The sequence below is a fragment of the Periophthalmus magnuspinnatus genome, chromosome 15, assembly GCF_009829125.3.
Source record: "Periophthalmus magnuspinnatus isolate fPerMag1 chromosome 15, fPerMag1.2.pri, whole genome shotgun sequence".
Classification (NCBI taxonomy): domain Eukaryota; kingdom Metazoa; phylum Chordata; class Actinopteri; order Gobiiformes; family Gobiidae; genus Periophthalmus; species Periophthalmus magnuspinnatus.
In genome coordinates, this window is record NC_047140.1 from 28,652,688 (window position 1) to 28,673,915 (window position 21,228).

The 21,228-nt window shown below is 41.6% G+C and overlaps 1 protein-coding gene across 3 annotated transcripts; it reads right to left on the reverse strand.

Moving 5' to 3' along the window:
* Window positions 1-1,585: 1,585 nt before the first annotated feature.
* Window positions 1,586-19,806, reverse strand: LOC117382836 (sialin-like). 3 transcript variants are annotated; one of them, XM_055227215.1, is made up of 11 exons: window positions 19,602-19,783; window positions 18,827-19,023; window positions 7,158-7,391; window positions 6,981-7,068; window positions 6,359-6,445; window positions 6,119-6,237; window positions 4,141-4,302; window positions 3,287-3,419; window positions 2,802-2,949; window positions 2,629-2,719; window positions 1,586-1,723 (listed from the first exon to the last, which is right to left on the reverse strand). In XM_055227215.1, exons 1-11 carry the CDS (start codon window positions 19,684-19,686, stop codon window positions 1,586-1,588), a joined length of 1,482 nt encoding a protein of 493 aa, XP_055083190.1. In that variant the 5' UTR covers window positions 19,687-19,783. The 3 variants fall into 3 exon arrangements, with proteins under 3 accessions (XP_055083190.1, XP_055083191.1, XP_033835961.1); XM_055227216.1 differs by lacking the exons at window positions 18,827-19,023; window positions 19,602-19,783 and adding exons at window positions 7,727-7,923; window positions 8,814-8,889; XM_033980070.2 differs by lacking the exons at window positions 1,586-1,723; window positions 2,629-2,719; window positions 2,802-2,949; ... (4 more) ...; window positions 6,981-7,068; window positions 7,158-7,391 and adding exons at window positions 12,898-13,784; window positions 14,845-14,935; window positions 15,018-15,165; ... (4 more) ...; window positions 18,137-18,224; window positions 18,314-18,547 and having other exon boundaries at window positions 19,602-19,806.
* Between the last annotated feature and the right edge of the window lie 1,422 nt (window positions 19,807-21,228).

The window sequence follows — 21,228 nt, forward strand, 5'->3', positions numbered from 1 at the left end:
GAGACTGGAGGTGACTGCTGACACTTTCTCTATGTTTCTGTGGGCCAAAGATGATGACTTCAGTCTTGTCAGAAGAAAGTTGTTTTTCCTCCACACACTGATCTGTTGATGCAGTGAGTGAATCCACTGGTCCATAGTCACCTGCTGCTAGTGAGATATAGATCTGAGTGTCATCTGCATAGTTGTGGTAAGACACATTATTGCTGCGTATTAACTGGCCTAACGGCAGCATGTAGAGATTGAACAGCAGGGGTCCCAGGATTGACCCCTGGGGCACCCCACAGGTCAGGGACATTTTATCTGAGACACATTTTCCAATTTCAACAAAATACTCCCTGTTTTCTTGATAGGACTTGAACCAGTTTAGTGCAGTACCACAGATGCCCTCCCAGCCCCCTAGTCTCTGTAAGAGGATCCCATGATCCACAGTGTCAAAAGCAGCACTCAGATCTAACAGGATCAAGACTGAGACTTTGCCTGCATCAGTGTTCAGGCAGATGTCATTTGTCACCTTGATAAGAGCAGTCTCAGTGCTGTGGTGGGTCTAAAACCTGATTGGAAAACATCAAAGGAGTTGTTCATTTGGAGGAAGTTAATAAGCTGTCGGTAAACAACTTTTTCTAGGACTTTGCCTAAAAACGGCAGATTTGTGAGATTTTCAGTAATTGTTCAATATTGTGGCATCAACACTGCTCTTCTTTAGGAGAGGCTTGATAACCGCAGGTTTCAAAGCGCTTCTGAATGTTCCAGATTGAAGTGACATATTAACTATGCAAGTGAGTGGTGACAGCAAACTGTTGAGCACAGACTCAAGTCTGTAGATGAACTCAGACTGGTGACGATCTTCTCTACAATAACTTGTAGTTTGCACTATGTATAGAAAATTTTGTACATTTGTATATTATCTTTTGTATTGCACTTTTCATATGTAAATTGTTTTTTAATGTTTGTGACAAAGGACTACAGATGGAAATTAGCATTTTGCTAAATCTGGTGCAGCCATCTTTTTAATGCATCTGCACACTGTCCTTCAAATAAAACTAAAAATAAATAAATAGATCTCTGGGACAGTTTTGTCAGTTACAGGTGCAAAGTGAGTCAGCTCTAAGTGTCCAGGTGGCTGCTGGGGTGTTATTTGCGTCGTGGAATTGATGTCATTTTTAATGCCCTGGACCTTGTCATTAAAGAATACTGCAAACTTATTGCACTTGGATGTGGAAATTAGCTCTAACGGCAGTTGAGCTGGGGGGTTTGTTAATCTGTTTACTGTTGCAGACAGGACACAAGAGGTGTTACTGCAACTTCCAATAATGTCAGAAAACCTTTGCCTTGTTCTACATAAAGTGTGGATGTACATGTGCATCTTTTCTCTGTAAATCTCATAATGAACCTGGAGCTTTGACTTGCGCCATTCCCGCTCGGCCCTCCGGCACTCCCTTTTCTGTCCCCTGACCGAGTCATCATTCCTCCATGTCGCTTTCTGCTTATCTTTAACCATTTTAACCTCCTTAATTTCTCAACTGCTATTTACTCGTCAGATATTCACAATATAAAATACCATTAGGGAAAACTGGTATTTCCTCCCTCAGTCGTCAGGGTTAAATGTTGACTTAACTGCCCACGGCTGAACAGAACCTTGACCAAATACCGTGTAAAACGTTGCCCCAAACAGGTTGATGGCAGTGGCAATGTAGAAGACAGTCTTCCATTCCTCCATGGTGTTCTGCAAAACATACACAATAGAGGTTGTTTTCACACTGCCATTAGTTGAGTCTGTAAAAGAGCATTCGCTCTGGTAGCGGTGAGCCTGGGCCGGAGTGAACTCAACAGTCACACTCTGGACCGCAGTAAACGGCAGCTCCAAGAGCGCTTGAAACAGGAAGTAATGGAGCTGCTCCACTCACACTCTGGAGTGTGGTGAGTGTGGTGAACGCGGCCTTGGGCCGGCATGTGCGGTCTGCGGTGCGAGAAGAAGTACTTGGCTCATGGTGCGTGTTTGAGATGAATGATGCACTGAGCTGATGAACTCTCATGTGGTTTATGGTGCATGTTTGGGATGAATAACTCGTGGTGTGTGTGAACAAGGCCGACCCAAAAGTAAAGTAAACAGAACTAAATCTAGTGTTCACTGAGGTTGCTCCACAGAGCCACTAACGTGTGAAAACCTAAAATGCAATCTATGCCCAAAAAAATGATACATTCAAACAATACATTCACCACAAGAGGGCGCCACAACACCTAAATATGACCCATGTTCATAATGTACAGAGTAAAATTATGGAAGTATTAGATTCATGAGTAAAATGTCCCATCCTCTTTTGTCTCTAAATGCTACTAAACCACACTTTCTTTGTGGTGGTACTTCTGGCTAAGCAAGAATCCCATTCAATTGTTCAATTCAAAAATATGATATAAAGTAGGTTGATTTGTGTACAATGTTCAGTGTTCATGTGCACCAAGTCAACACTGCACCGATTCTCTGGGGGTTTAAAACAGCTCTGTAGTCTCTACAGAACGTATTTGCTCTCGAGATCAGCAGCCCCATGCAAGGGGGCAGTTTTGTTTGGTTAAGTGCAAAACCAACTGTTACTTCTAAATCTAAATGAGCACATATTGTACATTTCTTACATTTGCAGTAAGTGATCTTGCTATAACTGGTCCAACCATTCCAGGAATAGTGGCAAAAGTGTTGGTGATTCCAAAAATAATTCCAGCAAATCTGCAATAAAAAAATTGCCAAAATGTGAAAAAGTTGACATGTAAACCCATTTAAGTTTATTAGTGTCAGCACGGGTTCTTACGATGGAGCAATGTCCAGATGGTTGATGTTGAAGCCAGATGTAGTCACTCCACCCAATGAAGAAGAGATTGTCAGAAACGTCACAGCCAATATGTAATTACAGCCTGTATATCCTGCTGCCACCAGGAAAATGGCTGACCCAATCATGCCTATTGGAAAAAGATAATGTAGAGGACACAGTCAAATAAGTTTTGAATAAATCAATGTAACTAAAAAAGCTCCAATATATGGTTTCATTTTTAATGCAATTAATATACACAAAATGTCATTATTTCCCAAGTGTAAATTGTGGAGGGCATTGGGGAGTTTAAAATATTCCATTGACAAAGGTGAGAATCAAAATAATGACTGTGGCTCAACACATTTTAATATTGCAGTATAAAATCTATTTGCACCAACGGCATTTCTTATTTCCTTATTTTCTCTGTGCTCTAGTGTGAGACAAGATGCCCTCACCATGGTGCTCTGTGACTGAAATACACTTACCCACAAGTGAAAATACTTTCCGGACCCTGACAGTTGGACAGTGGTGTGTTTCTCTCAGGTAATCAGCAAACTGCCCACTGAGCACGGCTAATATGGCACCGCCGATGTAAGGCAGAGCTGACAGAATACCGTTCTAAAAAGGATATAAAAATCATGTTATGTTCTGATAAACTGACAATACTGTATATGTTTGAGCAGAGAACTATCCTCTGAGTCAAGAACAGATGCTGTAAAAAAAAAAAAAAAAAAAAACAGGTTATCTCTTGATTTGAAGATAAAAACCCCAGGATCATGTATAGGGTTAATATAAGCATTTTGAGACTAAAATGACAAGGTTCACTGCAACAGTCACAGAGAGAGGTGACCATTTTTCTTTGATTTTTTCAGAGTGGATGGAGCCAGAAGCGTACCCATGAGCACTTCCTATTTGGAACGCAATGGTTAGCAGGTTAGTTATGTCCATTTATATATACAGTCTATGGCCAAGAATAAAAATCTGTCAATTAGATCAGACATTATTTTTACAGGGGTTCAGTTATAGTGGTAAATCTAATTTCATAGGATTTTCATAGTATGGTCTACTGGCTTTAATATTTACCACTTCCTCTTTGCAGACTACGCTCTGCCCTAACTGCTAACAGCTAACTGCTAAGGAGCTAGCTGCTAACAGCTAACTGCTAATGAACTAGCTGCTAATGCGCCACTGTTAGCATAACAGCGAGCATTGTCTTACTTTTATCACGGCCACTTTGACCAATATGGACATGCTACACCCTACACATACATAGTCCTGAGAGGTTTTGATTTGTAGACACTTACACCATGTAGCTATAATCTGGAACTCACTCACTTACCTGTTGGATACTAAATCCAAGAACATCTTTCATGTAAGTTGGCAGCAGTGTGAGGAGAGTGTAAAATGTCCAGTTGTAGGAAAAGTGAGCCACGACAATGGCCCACAGTGGCACTGACGTCACTATGGATCTCCATGGAATGTGGTCTGTGGAGGTGGACGGCTTTGCACAACAAAAACACGATGTTAATACAGTGGTTTGTTATCAGGTTAAGCAGACACTTCTGCTTTACTGCTTGTTAGAACTACAGGGAGGCAAATAAGTATTTGAACACTCTGTGATTTTGCAAGTTCTCCCACTTAGAAATCATGGAGGGGTCTGAAATTTTCATCTTAGGTGCATGTCCACTGTGAGAGACATAATCTACAATGTGATTTCCAGATTTATTTTTTATATATATTTTTTTAAATAATGTATTTGTATGTTACTGCTGCAAATAAGCACTTGAACACCTGAGAAAATCAATGTTAATATTTGGTACAGTAGCCTTTGTTTGCAATTACAGAGGTCAAACGTTTCCTGTAGTTTTTCACCACGCTTGCACACACTGCAGGAGGGATTTTGGCCCACTCCTCCACACAGATCTTCTCTAGATCAGTCAGGTTTCTGGGCTGAGAAACAGAGTTTGAGCTCCCTCCAAAGATTTCCTATTGGATTTAGGTCTGGAGACTGGCTAGGCCACTCCAGAACCTTGATATGCTTCTTACGGAGCCACTCCTTGGTTATCCTGGCTGTGTGCTTCGGGTCATTGTCATGTTGGAAGACCCAGCCACGACCGATCTTCAATGCTCTGACTGAGGGAAGGAGGTTGTTTCCCAAAATCTTGAAATACATGGTCCTGGTCATCCTCTCCTTAATACAGTGCTGTCGTCCTGTCCCATGTGTAGAAAAACACCCCCAAAGCATGATGTTTCCACCCCCATGCTTCACAGTAGGGATGGTGTTTTTTGGATGGTCCTCATCATTCTTCTTCCTCCAAACACGACAAGTGGAATAAAGACCAAAAGTTCTATTTTGGTCTCATCTGACCACATGACTTTCTCTCATGACTCCTCTGGGTCATCCAAATGGTCATTGGCAAACTTAAAACGAGCCTGGACATGTGCTGGTTTAAGCAGGGGAACCTTCTGTGCCATGCATGATTTTAAACCATGACGTCTCCCGTGTAGTTCTGGGTTGATTCCTCACCTTTCTTAGGATCATTGAGACCCCACGAGGTGAGATCTTGCATGGAGCCCCAGTCCGAGGGAGATTGACAGTCATGTTTAGCTTCTTCCATTTTCTAATAATTGCTCCAACAGTGGATCTTTTTTCACCAAGCTGCTTGGCAATTGCCCCGTAGCCCTTTCCAGCCTTGTGGAGGTCTACAATTTTGTCTCTTGTGCATTTTGACAGTTGTTTGGTCTTGGCCATGTTAGTAGTTGGAGTTACTGATTGTATGGGGTGGACAGGTGTCTTTATGCAGCTAACGACGTCAAACAGGTGCTTCTAATTTAGGATAATAAGTGGAGTGGAGGTGGACCTTTTAAAGGTGGACTAACAGGTCTTTGAGGGTCAGAATTATAGCTGATAGACAGGTGTTCAAATACTTATTTGCAGCAGTAACATACAAATAAATTATTTAAAAAATCATATAATGTGATTTCCAGATTTTTTTTTAGATTGTCTCTCACAGTGGACATGCACCTAAGATGAAAATTTCAGACCCCTCCATGATTTCTAAGTGGGAGACCTTGCAAAATCACAGGGTGTTCAAATACATATTTGCCTCACTGTATATAGAGTTTTAAAATGCTGTCTCATGTATCAGGGTATGACAAAACATGTGCGAGCGAGACAAATACAATTATAAAGTGTAATGACTTGTGTAACATGCACTTCCAGACAGAAATCAACAACAACAACAATAATAATAATAATAATAATAATAATAATAATAATAATAATAATAATAATAATAATATACATGTATCTTTACCTCATTCTTGAGTGAGGAGATTATGTACAGTCTCTCTTGCTCTGAAATCCTTGGATGATCATTTGGACTATCTGAAACAAGCAATGCCCACAAGACAAACCACAGCAGTCCAACAGCCCCTGGAAACAAACCAAACGTTCAGAATCACTGCCCTGAATTGTTGCCGCCCTCTATTTATTTATAATAAATAATAATGATGCATATTAACTTATGTATTAATAATAACCAGTTGCAACATACCAAACAAATAAAAGACATAGGTCCAGTCCAAATAAAAGCAGATTTCACCAGACAGCGGAAGGGCTACAACTGTTCCAAGTTGGGCTCCTTCAGAAAACAGAAGTATTTGTTATCATATAATTTTAGTAATAATCTGTCCAGTTTCCTGTTCTTTAAATTGGTTTGTACATAAATGTGCTCATTAAAGGGTTCATATTATTCTATTTTCTGGAGTCCAACGCACAAACCCTGCATATTTAGACTGAGTTCTTCTCTCAAACTGAAAACACTCCACTTAGTGATGCCATGTGGTAATACAGGAAGTGTCCCCCTATGTTTTCCCTATGTGAACTCCATACACCTTCATTAAAATTGCCAATCGCCAATCTAAAAAGCAGATAAAAGACAGATGTTAACTTGAAAATCACAAAGTAGAACAGCATTTTGAGCTTTGGAGATGTGGACAACCCAATAATGCAGGATTACTCAAACATGTGTGAATGAAACAAAACACAACTCCAGGTATGTTTTTGATGAGGTAAGAACATTCTAACACGGCTAAAATCTCACAAGACTCAATTTACATAATATAGGACCTTTAACATATTCTAGTTAAACCCTTTTATTGGCCTCTGTATCTTACCAATATATGTAATAGTGAACAGTCGACTTCTCTCCAAAGGTGGGGCCCATGCTGCCCACATAGTATACATTGAAGGAAAGGTTACTCCCTGACAACAAACACAATATTACAGTCATCCAATGATATATTACACAACTTTGAAGCTTTTTACAAATGCTGTAAATACTGCTTTCGTACCTCTCCTACTCCCTCTAATGCTCTCACAGCAATGAGGTAGCCAGCTCCCCAGTCAGCAGCTACAGGTGTGAGCAGTGTAAAGAGGACAGTTCCCAAAACACCAAAGCCTAAGACCCACTTTGGTCCAAAGCGTCCTGCGAGATATCCTCCTGAGATCTGGGTCAGGATGTACCCATAAAAGAAGGAGCCGAGGATCCAGCCCTGAGTTTTAGGATCCCAGTCATAAACACTGGCCTGCAAAACACAAGTAAAGAGAATACAACATGTTTATGAGAGCGTAAGTAAGACGACAAAGATTCAGGCTTTTTGAGGTCTTGTGTTTATTCCTGGTTGCTCCAAAAATATTTTTGGTGTAGTTTTTATTAACTCTAGGTGAACCCAGGGGCAGTAACCGATTTAGATTGGTCCATTGGTCCTTGTTTCGTTCAGTCAGTCTTTGTACACATAGCAGACCCCCCCTGCCCCTGGACCTGGAGCCGGACCTCCCCAGCCCCACCCCACCCTGCCCACAGACCAATATTTGCTTACTTTCTAACTACTTTTCTGACTACACATTTGCTTGTACTTACTCTGTGGTTGTGTTTGGGCCGTGGAGGCTCAAAATGTGCAGGGCACACAGAGGTGGAGTTAGTACTGGTGTGGTGGTTGGTGTTGTTGAGCATGTCCACCATCGCCACACTGAGGTTCACACGTAAAGAGTAAACCACAAAAACGCCACACAAAGACAACAGAGCCAGACCATAGCGGGCAGAGCAGCACACCGGGGCTACAGGCAAATAACAACAATACACTGGGTTATTCAGATTCAACACTACGATGGATTATAAGGGTCAGGTTAAAAAAAAAAAAAATTGGACTCTGCCTTGAAAAAAAGCTGCAGAGCGTGGCGCCCCCTGGGGCTCATTGGGCAGGACACAGACTGTGCTCCGAGCCGCAAACAGGTGGAGTCTCAGTGCATACCCATACTCCGCTCCACTTCTAAACATGGCAACTTTGAGCACAATCACCGTTCAAAGATGTGTTCATTGTGGATAACTTCAGCCCCTCATTATGGGCTTGTGGAGCCGTGCGCACTGGGCAGCCCTCGGTTTTACGTACCGATTATAATGTAGCCTAAGTTCGACAGCACATTCTGTCCTCGCTGTTTCCCAGTACAGGCTCTGGAGCACTGCGTACACCCTGTATCCGTGGATGTTCCAGGTACACTGCATGCAAAGACTCCTACACCTGTGAGTGTCCTGCCCAGGAGTGCTCAGCTACACACAGAGGCGCATGGGGCTCATTTCTGGGGAAATTATTCAACAAAAGGCCAGCAATATAAAGTTCTACTATGAAATAAGGTCCATTCTTTTGCACTCTTTTGGTTGGTTACCCTAAATCTGGATAAAATTACATCTTGACTTTCACAACTTTATTCTTTTAAAATTACAACTGTATTCTCATAAAACTGAGTTTATTTTTTGTAAAATTTATGTTCTCGTAGACCCTGCATTATTGTTTTTCTTTTTTAAGTGACCTTTATACTCCGCCATACTCAGTCGTACAATATAGCCAAGTAATAATGACATGTTGGGTACAATTACATGCTTTTTTAAATCCATAAAACAGCTGTGCTTGTCCAGTCAGCATGCAGAGCAATAAGAGGAGTTCCTTTACCTCTTTGGACTAGTCTTTCTTTCTCTCCATGGAGCTCCTGCTTGTCCCTCTCTCCCTCTGATCCGGACTGCTTCATTTTGTGTCGTTGAAAAGAGTTTACTACCACATTAATGAACTAAACAAAGTAAAAAAACTGTCAGCTGGTCACACGATCACCTGAGTCTAACAGGAGGCAGAGAACAAATAAGACGGAAGTATACACGGATAGTCACGTGGGCGGGATGAGTTTGGGATTATCCAAATTTGTCAAATTGACCACGAAGCCCCTTAAGCCAAAACAGGATTGTGTGATTGCATCACAGTCTGCCACGATAAGGACTGTCTAAATAGTTCTGAGTTACTTAAATGTCTCCAGTGTTTGTGCATGAGAGAAACTGCTGCTGTTGAAAAAACAGACTGTGACTCTGAAAACTTTAAACATGAGCCACCTCCAACAGTTAGATATGCACCATCCACTGTACAGACTCATCCTCTGTCCTCTGTCCTCAGCCTCAAACTCAGCCTCTGTCCACAGCCTCTGTCCTCAGCCTCAAACTCAGCCTCTGTCCACAGCCTCTGTCCACAGCCTCTGTCCACATCCTCTGTCCTCAGTCCACAGCCTCTGTCCTCAGTCCACAGCCTCTGTCCTCTGTCCTCAGCCTCTGCCCTCATCCCTGTTGCATCAGGAGGGGGCGCTGTGGGATGATTTATGAATGTGTTTGGTGTTAAAAAGCCAGATTTAGTTTTTGTTATGCTTAGAAAAGCGGGACTGAAAGCAGAGGTCTGATTTTGTTTTAAAAGTTAGCATGAGCTATGGCTTAACAGCAGCTCGATTGAGAGCCATCACTTTGACAATAAACCCGTTTGCAAGGAACAAGGCGTGTGCTTCTTACCTGTGAATATGGGGCATTACATTGGTGCCAGAAGCTGGAGATTCGTCCCTACTGCCGTAAAACTGGAAAAGATGTTTCCCAAGGAGAACGCTCATTCACAGGATCAGAGGATCAGTGCTCCATAGTCATGCCTGCTTGCGCTGACATGTCCTCTGAGACCTTTATTTCGCGGAACCCGGACTTTTCTGATTTCCGCCACTGGGACGCAGCTCAGTGGACGCTGGAGCCGCATGACCGTGCCACTGGCCAGAATGTTTAATCTGAAACACTCTTTACGCTGTGAATTCAAAAACCGTGTGAGGCAGCCGGGTGAATCGCTCCGATCTCTAGCTCATGAGATCGAGAGCCTGGGCAGACCTGCGTACACCTCTTTGCCAAGTGTGATCCAGAGCGAGCTCGTCCGTGACCAGTTTATGCATGCTCTGACTCTAGTTGAACTGCGCCTGCATGTGCAGCGCGCCCACCCTGTCACACTGAGTCAGACGCTGGAATTAGCCTTGGAGAGAGAGACTGCCATCTGGGCCACAAAACAAACCATGCCTCCACCTGTGGTGGCTGCTCCCGCTGCTAAGGAGGTGTCAGAGTTTAAACCTGCTTGGGCGTGCCGTGAAAACTCTGTCTGTGGGACCCCGGAGTGCCGATAAACTGCGTACCCCTGCACCCTCACCCACCTGTTGGGGGTATGGCCAGCCTGGTCACACTCTCTGTCGCTGCCCAGACGCTAATAGTTAGCAGGGAAACAGGAGAGGGTCTGTGTAGCCCGGACGCCACAGGCCCCGTTCACCATCCACCGGGAATGTCCTTCAGGAGAAGGAAACAGTGATACTTCCCCACATGCGGATGCCGTGGAGACTGTGGGCTGGACAGAGGTGGGCTTTCGATGCCATGTTCCAGTGTTGGTTGGAAATGTTTCCTGCCCAGCCCTTGCTGATACAGGAGCTACAGCTACATTTGTGAGACCTGATGTTGTTCCAGATGGGACCGTCTTAGAACCAACTTCAGTGAAATTGAGGCCAGTGACTGGGCAGACGGCTGCTATGAGAGGACAGGGGACTTTTGTTTTCGCTATAGGGGGTGTTTTCGTGACCTTCCAGGCCTGGGTGGCTGACATTAAAGACCCGTGTGTACTGGGCCTCGATCTCCTCAGGTTTCTTGGATGTGTATTGAACTTAAGGGCGGGCATACTGGTTCTTCCAGGCTGGCAGGTTGTTCAGCTTATTTCACCCTACAGCCAAGCTACCCCAGTTGTACCCACCTGTTGAACATCTGTGCTCTCAGAGACTATCCAGCCTGACCTATCTTCACCACCCTTGTCCAACCCATCGCCCCCGCAGGTCGCAGTCTTCTCTCACCAGCAGCTATATCTACCAGATGACAGAGCAGAGGCCATCAGGGGTATCTGGGAGATGAACTGCCGGGGGTTAGATGAGCCGCAGCAGGCTGAACTGTGGCAGGTCCTGTGGGAATTTAGGGGCTTGTTTGCACTTAATGATAACAAGGTGGGGCTCACACACCTAGTTGAGCACCACATTGACACAGGAGATGCACGACCCATCAAAGTTTGCCCCCGCCGTCTGCCCATGATACGACAGGAGGCTGCTGATATTGAGGTCCAAGCCATGTTGGAGCCCGGTATAATTGAACCTTCTGATAGCCCATGGTCATCAGCTGTGGTCATGGTCCCAAGGAAAAAGAGCCCAAGATGGAGGTTGTGTGGGCTATAGGCCATTAAACAAGGTAACAAGGAAGGACTGCTATCCCCTTCTTTGTGTGGATGAGACCCTGGATTTAGTGTCGGGATCATCGTGGTTCTCCTCATTGGATTTACGTAGCGGCTATTGGCAGGTCCCTCTCACCCCTGAATCGAGACTAAAGACTGCATTCAGCCCTGGCAGGGGGCATGGCAATTCAAGGTCCTTAGTTTTGGGCTATGCAATGCCCCAGGGACATTTGAGAGACTTATGGATCGTATTCTTGCTAATTTTCCCCGTCAGGAGTGCTTAGTGTATCTGGATGACGTCCTTGTCCATGGGAAGACCTTCCAGGCGGCCCTGAGTTCCTTGCGGCTGGTGCTGGAGAGGATCGCTGCAGGATTGAAGCTGCACCCAGATAAGTGTCGCTTCATGCAGCGGGAGGTCGAGTTCCTCAGCCACAAGGTGAACGGGAGGGCATCAGAACACTCCAGGAGAAGATCCAGGCTGTCCGAGACTGGCCAGTGCCGGGCAACCAGAAACCGCTCAAGTGCTTCCTGGGACTGGCCTCTTGCTACAGGAGGTTTGTTAGAGGTTTTTCCTGCAGCGGAGCGCCCTTGTTCCACCTCCTCAAGAACAATAACCCCTTTACATGGACATCAGACTGCCAGGACGCATTCTTCACCCTCAAACAGGCCCTCATCAATTCTCTTGTCCTCATTCCCCCAGACCCCACATTGCCCTTTGTGTTCTTGTTTTATCCCTGTTGCATCCAGAGGGGGCGCTGTGGGATGTTTTATAAATGTGTTTGGTGTTAAAAGGCCAGATTTAGTTTTTGTCATGCTTAAGAAAAGCGAGACTGAAGGCGGAGGTCCGATTTTAAGTGAAGAGTTAGTGTGAGCTGTGGCTCATTTGAGAGCCATCACTTTGACAATAAATCCGTTTGCAAGGAACAAGGCGTGTGCTTCTTACCTGTGAATACGGGGCATTACAATATTCACCATCCACTGAACAGACTCATCCTCTGTCCTCAGCCCTAACAAATATTACACCAAACCCTGTCCTTTAGTCCGTGTGCAGCCATAGTGCGGTGCAGGGGCTCCATCAGTGGTTTTAAGTCTCATTTCTATAAACGTAAACGATGTGCACAGATCTCCCTTTATGTCATTATGTAATCTACAGATGAAGCGCACGGAGCTGTGATGACCCTAAACGCTTTTATTTTCACTCTTATATAAAGTTGGGTTTATCCAGACAGTCGTTTTGTTTGTAATTCAGTTCATTGTAGTTCATTGTCTCAGACAAACTCTCTGCAGAGATTGGCCGTGTTCGGAGACATTTGGGGAAAATGCGCAGTGTTTTGCTCATATGTATAACTCTGCGTTACTCTACTCACTCTGTGTCATGATATTTACACACACTCGGTGCATGGTGTTTAATCGTGTTTAATGAGTATTTTCATGATTGATTAATCTGCTTGAAAAGGTCATAAAATAAAAAAGAATAAAACTGACACAACAGTTTACATTAACATTTCATTCGTTTTTAGGACAGTGGCTACATGACTGAAGTAAAACTGCGAGGCACCATCACTGTAAAATCATGTAAACATAATATTTAAAAAGTCATTTAATAAACTGGCAAAACTAGACATTTGTCAAGGCACAATCTATAAATGCCACCCATGATTTATGGAATAAAGGGTTTTACAATCAGGATCTCACTGGTACAATATTAAGATGTGATTAAAAGTAACAATTGTGTCCTGTCAACTGTAATAAATCATTAATGTTTATTCTTGATTCCTGAGGATTGAAACAGGGTGCAAAATCCTGCATAAAAGCTCTTGGTCACAGACTCAAGTCTTCTTTTATTTGGTTCCCTTTTGTAGTGTTGACATCTGATTCATACAGAATATTTTTGAATTCCCAATTGAGAACAGGCCAATGTGATTGGTTTAAACGACAGTATTGATAATAAGTGCAGTTACATATCCTTCTTTCATAGTACAATTAACGATAAAAAAAACAAAACAAAAAATCATTCAAAGGCCAAGTATTTGTGTGCACAAAAACAGCAACTTTAAAATAGCTTATTATGTTTTCATCCTTACTGTAAAGACAAGGACAACACATACTCCCCAGAAACCAGTAACACGCTAGCACTCTTGCACTTACTAACTTTTTAGTCCTTAATATCTCAGCTGCTATTTCCTCGTCAGATATTCACAATATAAAATACCATTAGGGCAGACTGTGGTATTTCCTTTCTCAGTCGTCATGGTTAAATGTTGACATAACTGCCCACGGCTGAACAGAACCTTGACCAAATGCCGTGTAAAACGTTGCCCCAAACAGGTTGATGGCAGCGGCGATGTAGAAGACAGTCTGCCATTCCTCCATGGTGTTCTGCAAAACATACACAATAAAGGTTGTTTTCACACTGCCATTACTCCATTAATGGAGCTGCTCCACTCGCACTCTGGAGTGTGGTGAACGCGGCCTTGGGCCGGCATGTGCGGTCTGCCGTGCGAGAAGAAGTACTTGGCTCATGGTGCGTATTTGGGATAATAATAATAATGGCTTACACTTGTAATGCGCTTTTTCAAAGCACTACACTATAGTCATTATTCATTCACTTCCACACTTGGTGATGGTAAGCTACTATTGTAGCCACAGCTGCCCTGGGGCAGACTGATGGAAGCGAGGCTGCCAATCTGTGCCATTGGCCCCTCCGACCACCACCTATCATTCGCACACACACCACTTTCATACTAGGCAATGTGGGTGAAGTGTCTTGCCTAAGGACCAACAGAACTTGGTCCGAGCGGGACTCGATCCTCCGACCTTCGGGTTGGGACCAACAGTCTAACCACTGAGCCACTGTGGCCCCATATGGGATGAATGATGCACTGGTTTATGGTGCATGTTTGGGGTGTATAACTCGTGGTGTGTGTGAACAAGGCCGACCCAAAAGTAAAGTAAACAGAACTAAATCTAGTGTTCACTGAGGTTGCTCCACAGAGCCACTAACGTGTAAAACCCAAAAAATGACCAAAAACAATACATTCACCACAAGAGGGCGCCACAACACCTAAATATGACCCATGTTCATAATGTACAAAGTAAAATTATGGAAGTATTAGATTCATGAGTAAAATGTCCCATCCTCTTTTGTCTCTAAATGCTACTAAACCACACTTTCTTTGTGGTGGTACTTCTGGCTAAGCAAGAATCCCATTCAATTGTTCAATTCAAAAATATGATATAAAGTAGGTTAATTTGTGTACAATGTTCAGTGTTCATGTGCACCAAGTCAACACTGCACCGATTCTCTGAGGGTTTAAAACAGCTCTGTAGTCTCTACGGGATCAGCAGCCCCATGCAAGGGGGCAGTTTTGTTTGGTTAAGTGCAAAACCCCAACTGTTACTTCTAAATCTAAATGAGCACATATTGTACATTTCTTACATTTGCAGTAAGTGATCTTGCTATAACTGGTCCAACCATTCCAGGAATAGTGGCAAAAGTGTTGGTGATTCCAAGTAGAATTCCAGCAAACCTGCAATAAAAACATGAACTAAATGTGAAAAAGTTGACATGTAAACCCATTTAAGTTTATTAGTGTCAGCACGGGTTCTTACGATGGAGCAATGTCCAGATGGTTGATGTTGAAGCCAGATGCAGACACTCCTCCCAATGAAGAAGAGATTGTCAGAAACGTCACAGCCAATATGTAATTACAGCCTGTATATCCTGCTGCCACCAGGAAAATGGCCGGCCCAATCATGCCTATTGGAAAAAGATAAGGGTAGCGGACACGGTCAAATAAGTTTTGAATAAATCAACATAACTAAAAAAAAAAAAAAAAAGCTCCAATATATGGTTTCATTTTTAATGCAATTAATATACACAAAATGTCATTATTTCCCAAATGTAAATTGTGGAGGGCATTGGGGAGTTTAAAATATTCCATTGACAAAGGTGAGAATCAAAATAATGACTGTGGCTCAACACATTTTAATATTGCAGTATAAAATCTATTTGCACCAACAGCATTTCTTATTTCCTTATTTTCTCTGTGCTCTAGTGTGTGACAAGATGCCCTCGCCATGGTGCTCTGTGACTGAAATACACTTACCCACAAGTGAAAATACTTTCCGGACCCTGACAGTTGGACAGTGGTGTGTTTCTCTCAGGTAATCAGCAAACTGCCCACTGAGCACGGCTAATATGGCACAGCCCATGTAAGGCAGAGCTGACAGAATACCGTTCTAAAAAAGACATAAAAATCATGTTATGTTCTGATAAACTGACAATACTGTATATGTTTGAGCAGAGAACTATACTCTATGAGTCAAGAACAGATGCTGTAAAAAAAAAAAAAAAGGTTATCTCTTGATTTGAAGATAAAAATCATCACAGAGAGAGGTGACCATTTTTCTTTGATTTTTTTTTCAGTGGATGGAGCCAGAAGCGTACTCATGAGCACTTCCTATTTGGAACGCGATGGTTAGCAGGTTAGTTATGTCCATTTATATATACAGTCTATGGCCAAGAATAAAAATCAGTCAATTAGATCAGACATTATTTTTACAGGGTAAATCTAATTTCATAGTAGACCATAGTATGGTCTACTTTTCATCTTGGATTACTTATTTGAGAGGCTGCTTTAAATTTCTACTGCAATCACTGTAATTAGGTATAATTAAAATATCATTTATTAAGATAAGCACCTGGCTTTAATATTTACCACTTCCTCTTTGCAGACTGCGCTCTGCCCTAACTGCTAACAGCTAACTGCTAATGAGCTAGCTGCTAACGCACCACTGTTAGCATAACAGCGAGCATTGTCTTACTTTTATCACGGCCACACTTTGACCAATATGGACATGCTACACCCTTTTCAAAAGCTCTGAACCCGCTCTATTCAGTCGCTAAATTTAAAATTAAAAGTTTGTCAATTACACAATAAATTACAATGCAGCACAATCCCACAATCGCTAGCGCCACTCTGCAACATTAGCATGCTACTATGGTAAACACATGCAGATAGGACTCTTGAAGTTTTTTATAGTTCACAGAGCATAAGTATTTTTTATTCATGAGGCACTCACATATGATTAAAGCTGATCTTGATGTGCACAACAGTTAATGTGCTTCTTTATGGTCAGCTGGCGCACAGCTGTATCGGCTCTTGGTATCGCAGCCCATTGACTACAGTACTGGCGCCTGGTATCGGACTGATACTGGCACCGATATCGGTGCATCCCTAAGAATTTAAATTGGATTAAGATTGTGGTGATGGCATCTGTTACAGTTATCTTTGCTTTAGTTTATAACTGACTGAAACTCAAGGGCCTACACACATAGTCCTGAGAGGTTTTGATTTGTAGAAACTTACACCATGTAGCTATAATCTGGAACTCACTCACTTACCTGTTGGATACTAAATCCAAGAACATCTTTCATGTAAGTTGGCAGCAGAGTGAGGAGAGTGTAAAATGTCCAGTTGTAGGAAAAGTGAGCCACGACAATGGCCCACAGTGGCACTGACGTCAGTATGGATCTCCAGGGAATGTGGTCTGTGGAGGTGGACAGCTTTGCACAAGAAAAACACGATGTTAACACAGTGGTTTGTTATCAGGTTAAACAGACACTTCTGCTTTGCTGCTTGTTACAACTATATAGGGTTTTAAAATGCTGTCTCATGTATCAGGGTATGACAAAACATGTGCGAGCGAGACAAATACAATTATAAAGTGTAATGACTTGTGTAACATGCACTTCCATGACAGAGCAGACAGAAATCATTATACAATAATAATAATAATAATAATAATAATAATAATAATAATATACATGTATCTTTACCTCATTCTTGAGTGAAGAGATTATGTACAGTCTCTCTTGCTCTGAAATCCTTGGATGATCATTTGGACTATCTGAAACAAGCAATGCCCACAAGACAAACCACAGCAGTCCAACAGCCCCTGGAAACAAACCAAACGTTCAGAATCACTGCAATGAAATGTTGCCACCCTCTGTTTATTTATAATAAATAATAATGATGCATATTAATTTATGTATTAATAATAACCAGTTGCAACATACCAAACAAATAAAAGACATAGGTCCAGTCCAAATAAAAGCAGATTTCACCAGACAGCGGAAGGGCTACAACTGTTCCAAGTTGGGCTCCTTCAAAAAACAGAAGTATTTGTTATCATATAATTTTAGTAATAATCTGTCCAGGTTCCTGTTCTTTAAATTGGTTTGTACATAAATGTGCTCATTAAAGTGTTCATATTATTCTATTTTCTGGAGTTATGTTTTGTTTCATTCCCACATGTCCAACGCACAAACCCTGCATATTTAGACTGAGTTCTTCTCTCAAACTGAAAACACTCCACTTAGTGATGCCATGTGGTAATACAGGAAGTGTCCCCCTATGTTTTCCCTATGTGAACTCCATACACCTTCATTAAAATTGCCAATTGCCAATCTAAAAAGCATATAAAAACGACAGATGTTAACTTGAAAATCACAAAGTAGAACAGCATTTTGCGCTTTGGAGATGTGGACAACCCAATAATGCAGGATTACTCAAACATGTGTGAATGAAACAAAACACAACTCCAGGTATGTTTTTGATGAGGTAAGAACATTCTAACACGGCTAAAATCTCACAAGACTCAATTTACATAATATAGGACCTTTAACATATTCTAGTTAAACCCTTTTATTGGCCTCTGTATCTTACCAATATATGAAATAGTGAGCAGTCGACTTCTCTCCAAAGGTGGGGCCCATGCTGCCCACATAGTATACATTGCAGGAAAGGTTACTCCCTGACAACAAACACAATATTACAGTCATCCAATGATATAGTACACAACTTTGAAGCTTTTTACAAATGCTGTAAATACTGCTTTCGTACCTCTCCTACTCCCTCTAATGCTCTCACAGCAATGAGGTAGCCAGCTCCCCAGTCAGCAGCTACAGGTGTGAGCAGTGTAAAGAGGACAGTTCCCAAAACACCAAAGCCTAAGAGCCACTTTGGTCCAAGGCGTCCTGCGAGATATCCTCCTGGGATCTGGGTCAGGATGTACCCATAAAAGAAGGAGCCGAGGATCCAGCCCTGGGTTTCAGAGTCCCAGTCGTAAACACTGGCCTGCAAGACACAATTACAGGGAATACAATTTGTTATTACATGTTTATGAGAGCACAAGTTGGTCCAAAATTATTCTTCGTGTTGTTTTGATTAACTTTAGGTGAATCCAAAGGTCCAAATTAGATTGATGCTAATGTAGGCATGGTAATTGCTTCAATAGGGTATTAGAAGACAGTAGCTTCTCCGATCCACAGGCAAAACATGGGGGAAAAAATGTGGACAGTCATAGGTTAGATCACACATTAGTTGGCACCAGACTACACATTTGCTTGTACTTACTGTGTGGTTGCGTTTGGGTCGTGGAGGGTCAAAATGCGCAGGGCACACGGAGGTGGAGTTAGTATTGGTGTGGCGGTTGGTGTTGTTGAGCATGTCCACCATCGCCACACTGAGGTTCACACGTAAAGAGTAAACCACAAAAAAGCCATACGAAGACAACAGAGCCAGACCATAGCGGGCAGAGCAGCACACCGGGGCTACAGGCAAATAACAACAATACACTGGGTTATTTGTACAAGCAACACACACAACAATACACTGGGTAACTCATTTTTAATACAGCTAATTTGGGTAAAATGACATGCTTTGGGACAGATTGTGCTTTTTAAAAATCCAAGGCAAGGCAAGTTTATTTGTAGTAATTCAAAATGCTTTACAGAAAAAAAGGACATTAAAATCACACAAATCAAAACATAAATAATCACATATAATCATCATAAAATTAACATTAAAACAGAAGAATGCAGAATAAAAACCTTTCAGTCGTATGCACAGCTGTTAAATAGAACTGTTTTGAGCCTGGATTTAACCACTGTCAAAGTAGATCCATAAAGTAAAAATGAAATGAAATGAATTTTATTTTGAGTATGTTCATAAATCATGTAGTACATGTCCATTACAGTCCATAAAATAAAATAAAATATCATCCACAAAAACATTGAACATTCTCAAAAGGGATGTGGGAAGAAGTGTACACTTATTTAATCCCACCCCCTAAAGTAGCTTTGTGTATATGTCTCGTCAGCATGCATAGCAATAATATGAGTTGCTTTACCTCTTTGGACTCGTCTTTCTTTGTCTCCGGGGAGCAGCGGGGTCTCCTGCTCGTCCCCCTCTCCCTCCGATCCATACCGCTCCATTTTGGGTTGTTGAAAAGGTTTTATCACCACATTACTGGAGTAAACACGGACAAAAACGCTACCAGCTGCCAGCTCAGACGATCACCTGAGCCAACCAGGAAGTTAGACCGGTCACGTGACAGAATGAAACCCGGAAGTAAGTCACGTGGTCTTGGCACGGCGATATTAACGTGGTGCCACCTCAGGTTAGAGAAAACGAGTGTCACAAAGCCGTTTGCTGCACAGCTGAGTAAAAAAAATATTAAAGTATAAAGCTGTTAAAGCTAAACAAAAATCGATTTCTGTAAAACGAGTCATAGCCAGCGGATTCGATTGGATTTCATTGACTCAACATCTTTGCGCATTTTAGCAAGTGCAGTTTAACTCGGACTCATTTTAATTTTCATTTTAATGTATTGTTTTATTTTATTTATTTCATTTTTATTTTCTTTTTATATTTACTTTTATTCTGCTGGACCAGGTTATTATTATTATTATTATTATTATTATTATTATTATTATTTTTTTTTTTTTTTGCTGGACCAGGTTATTATTATTATTATTATTATTATTATTATTATTATTATTATTTATTTTTATTATTTATTTTTATTTTGCCAGGTTTTATATTATTATTATTTATATATTTATTTATTTATTTATTTATTTTTGCCAGACCAGGTTACCTCTGTGGTTCTGTTACTAGTGGCATAAGTGACATAACCACACTGAAAAGTGGGCTGCCTCTGTGATACAGCAAATCCAGGGTTTGAACTTTACTAACCCAGTTTAGCCTTACCTGACTACCTCAGCTCTTTGATATGTCATATATCAGGTTCAGGTGACTTTATTTGTACTTATAGATAGATTTGTTTTGCAGCAGTTTTAGATAGATAGATATATCCTGAAAAATGGCAGAACAATAACGTGCTACAATATGCATAAAATCATGGTAGTCGATACAATATTCGAGAGGACCAGGATTTGCTGTAGCTGGTCCCAGACTCTGCAACAGTCTTCCTCTGGGTATTATAACAGCCCAATCTTTATATATTTTTTAAATCTTTGTTGAAAACTCATTTGTTTTCACTGGTTGAGCAGGGCATTTGTATTGTTTTATTGTGATTTTGTATGTTTGTTTTTTTTTGTTTTTTTTTTAATAAGATTGCACTTTATATTGCCTTTATACAGCACTTTGGGCAGCTGTGTTTTTTTTTTTTAATGTGCTTTATAAATACATTTGACTGGACTGACAACAAGGTGAATCTACTGGAGAATTTGGACTAAATAGAGTTGCTATGAACAATAATTCTTGTTTACTGTGGATGGCACACTTAGGCTACATATGTTTAAATTAAATTAAATTAAATCGTTCTTCCCTCACTGCAGAAACATATATTTGTGTAGACCTATAGTGTAAAGTGGAACCGCCCCAACTGTAAGACGCCTTTGTCCAATGTGATTCTCATTGTTTATAATTACATTAGTCTCAGGCAAACCTCAGGACAACAGCTCTCTCATTATTTCTTTTACCACTTTGTGAATAATGTACAGTAATTGGAT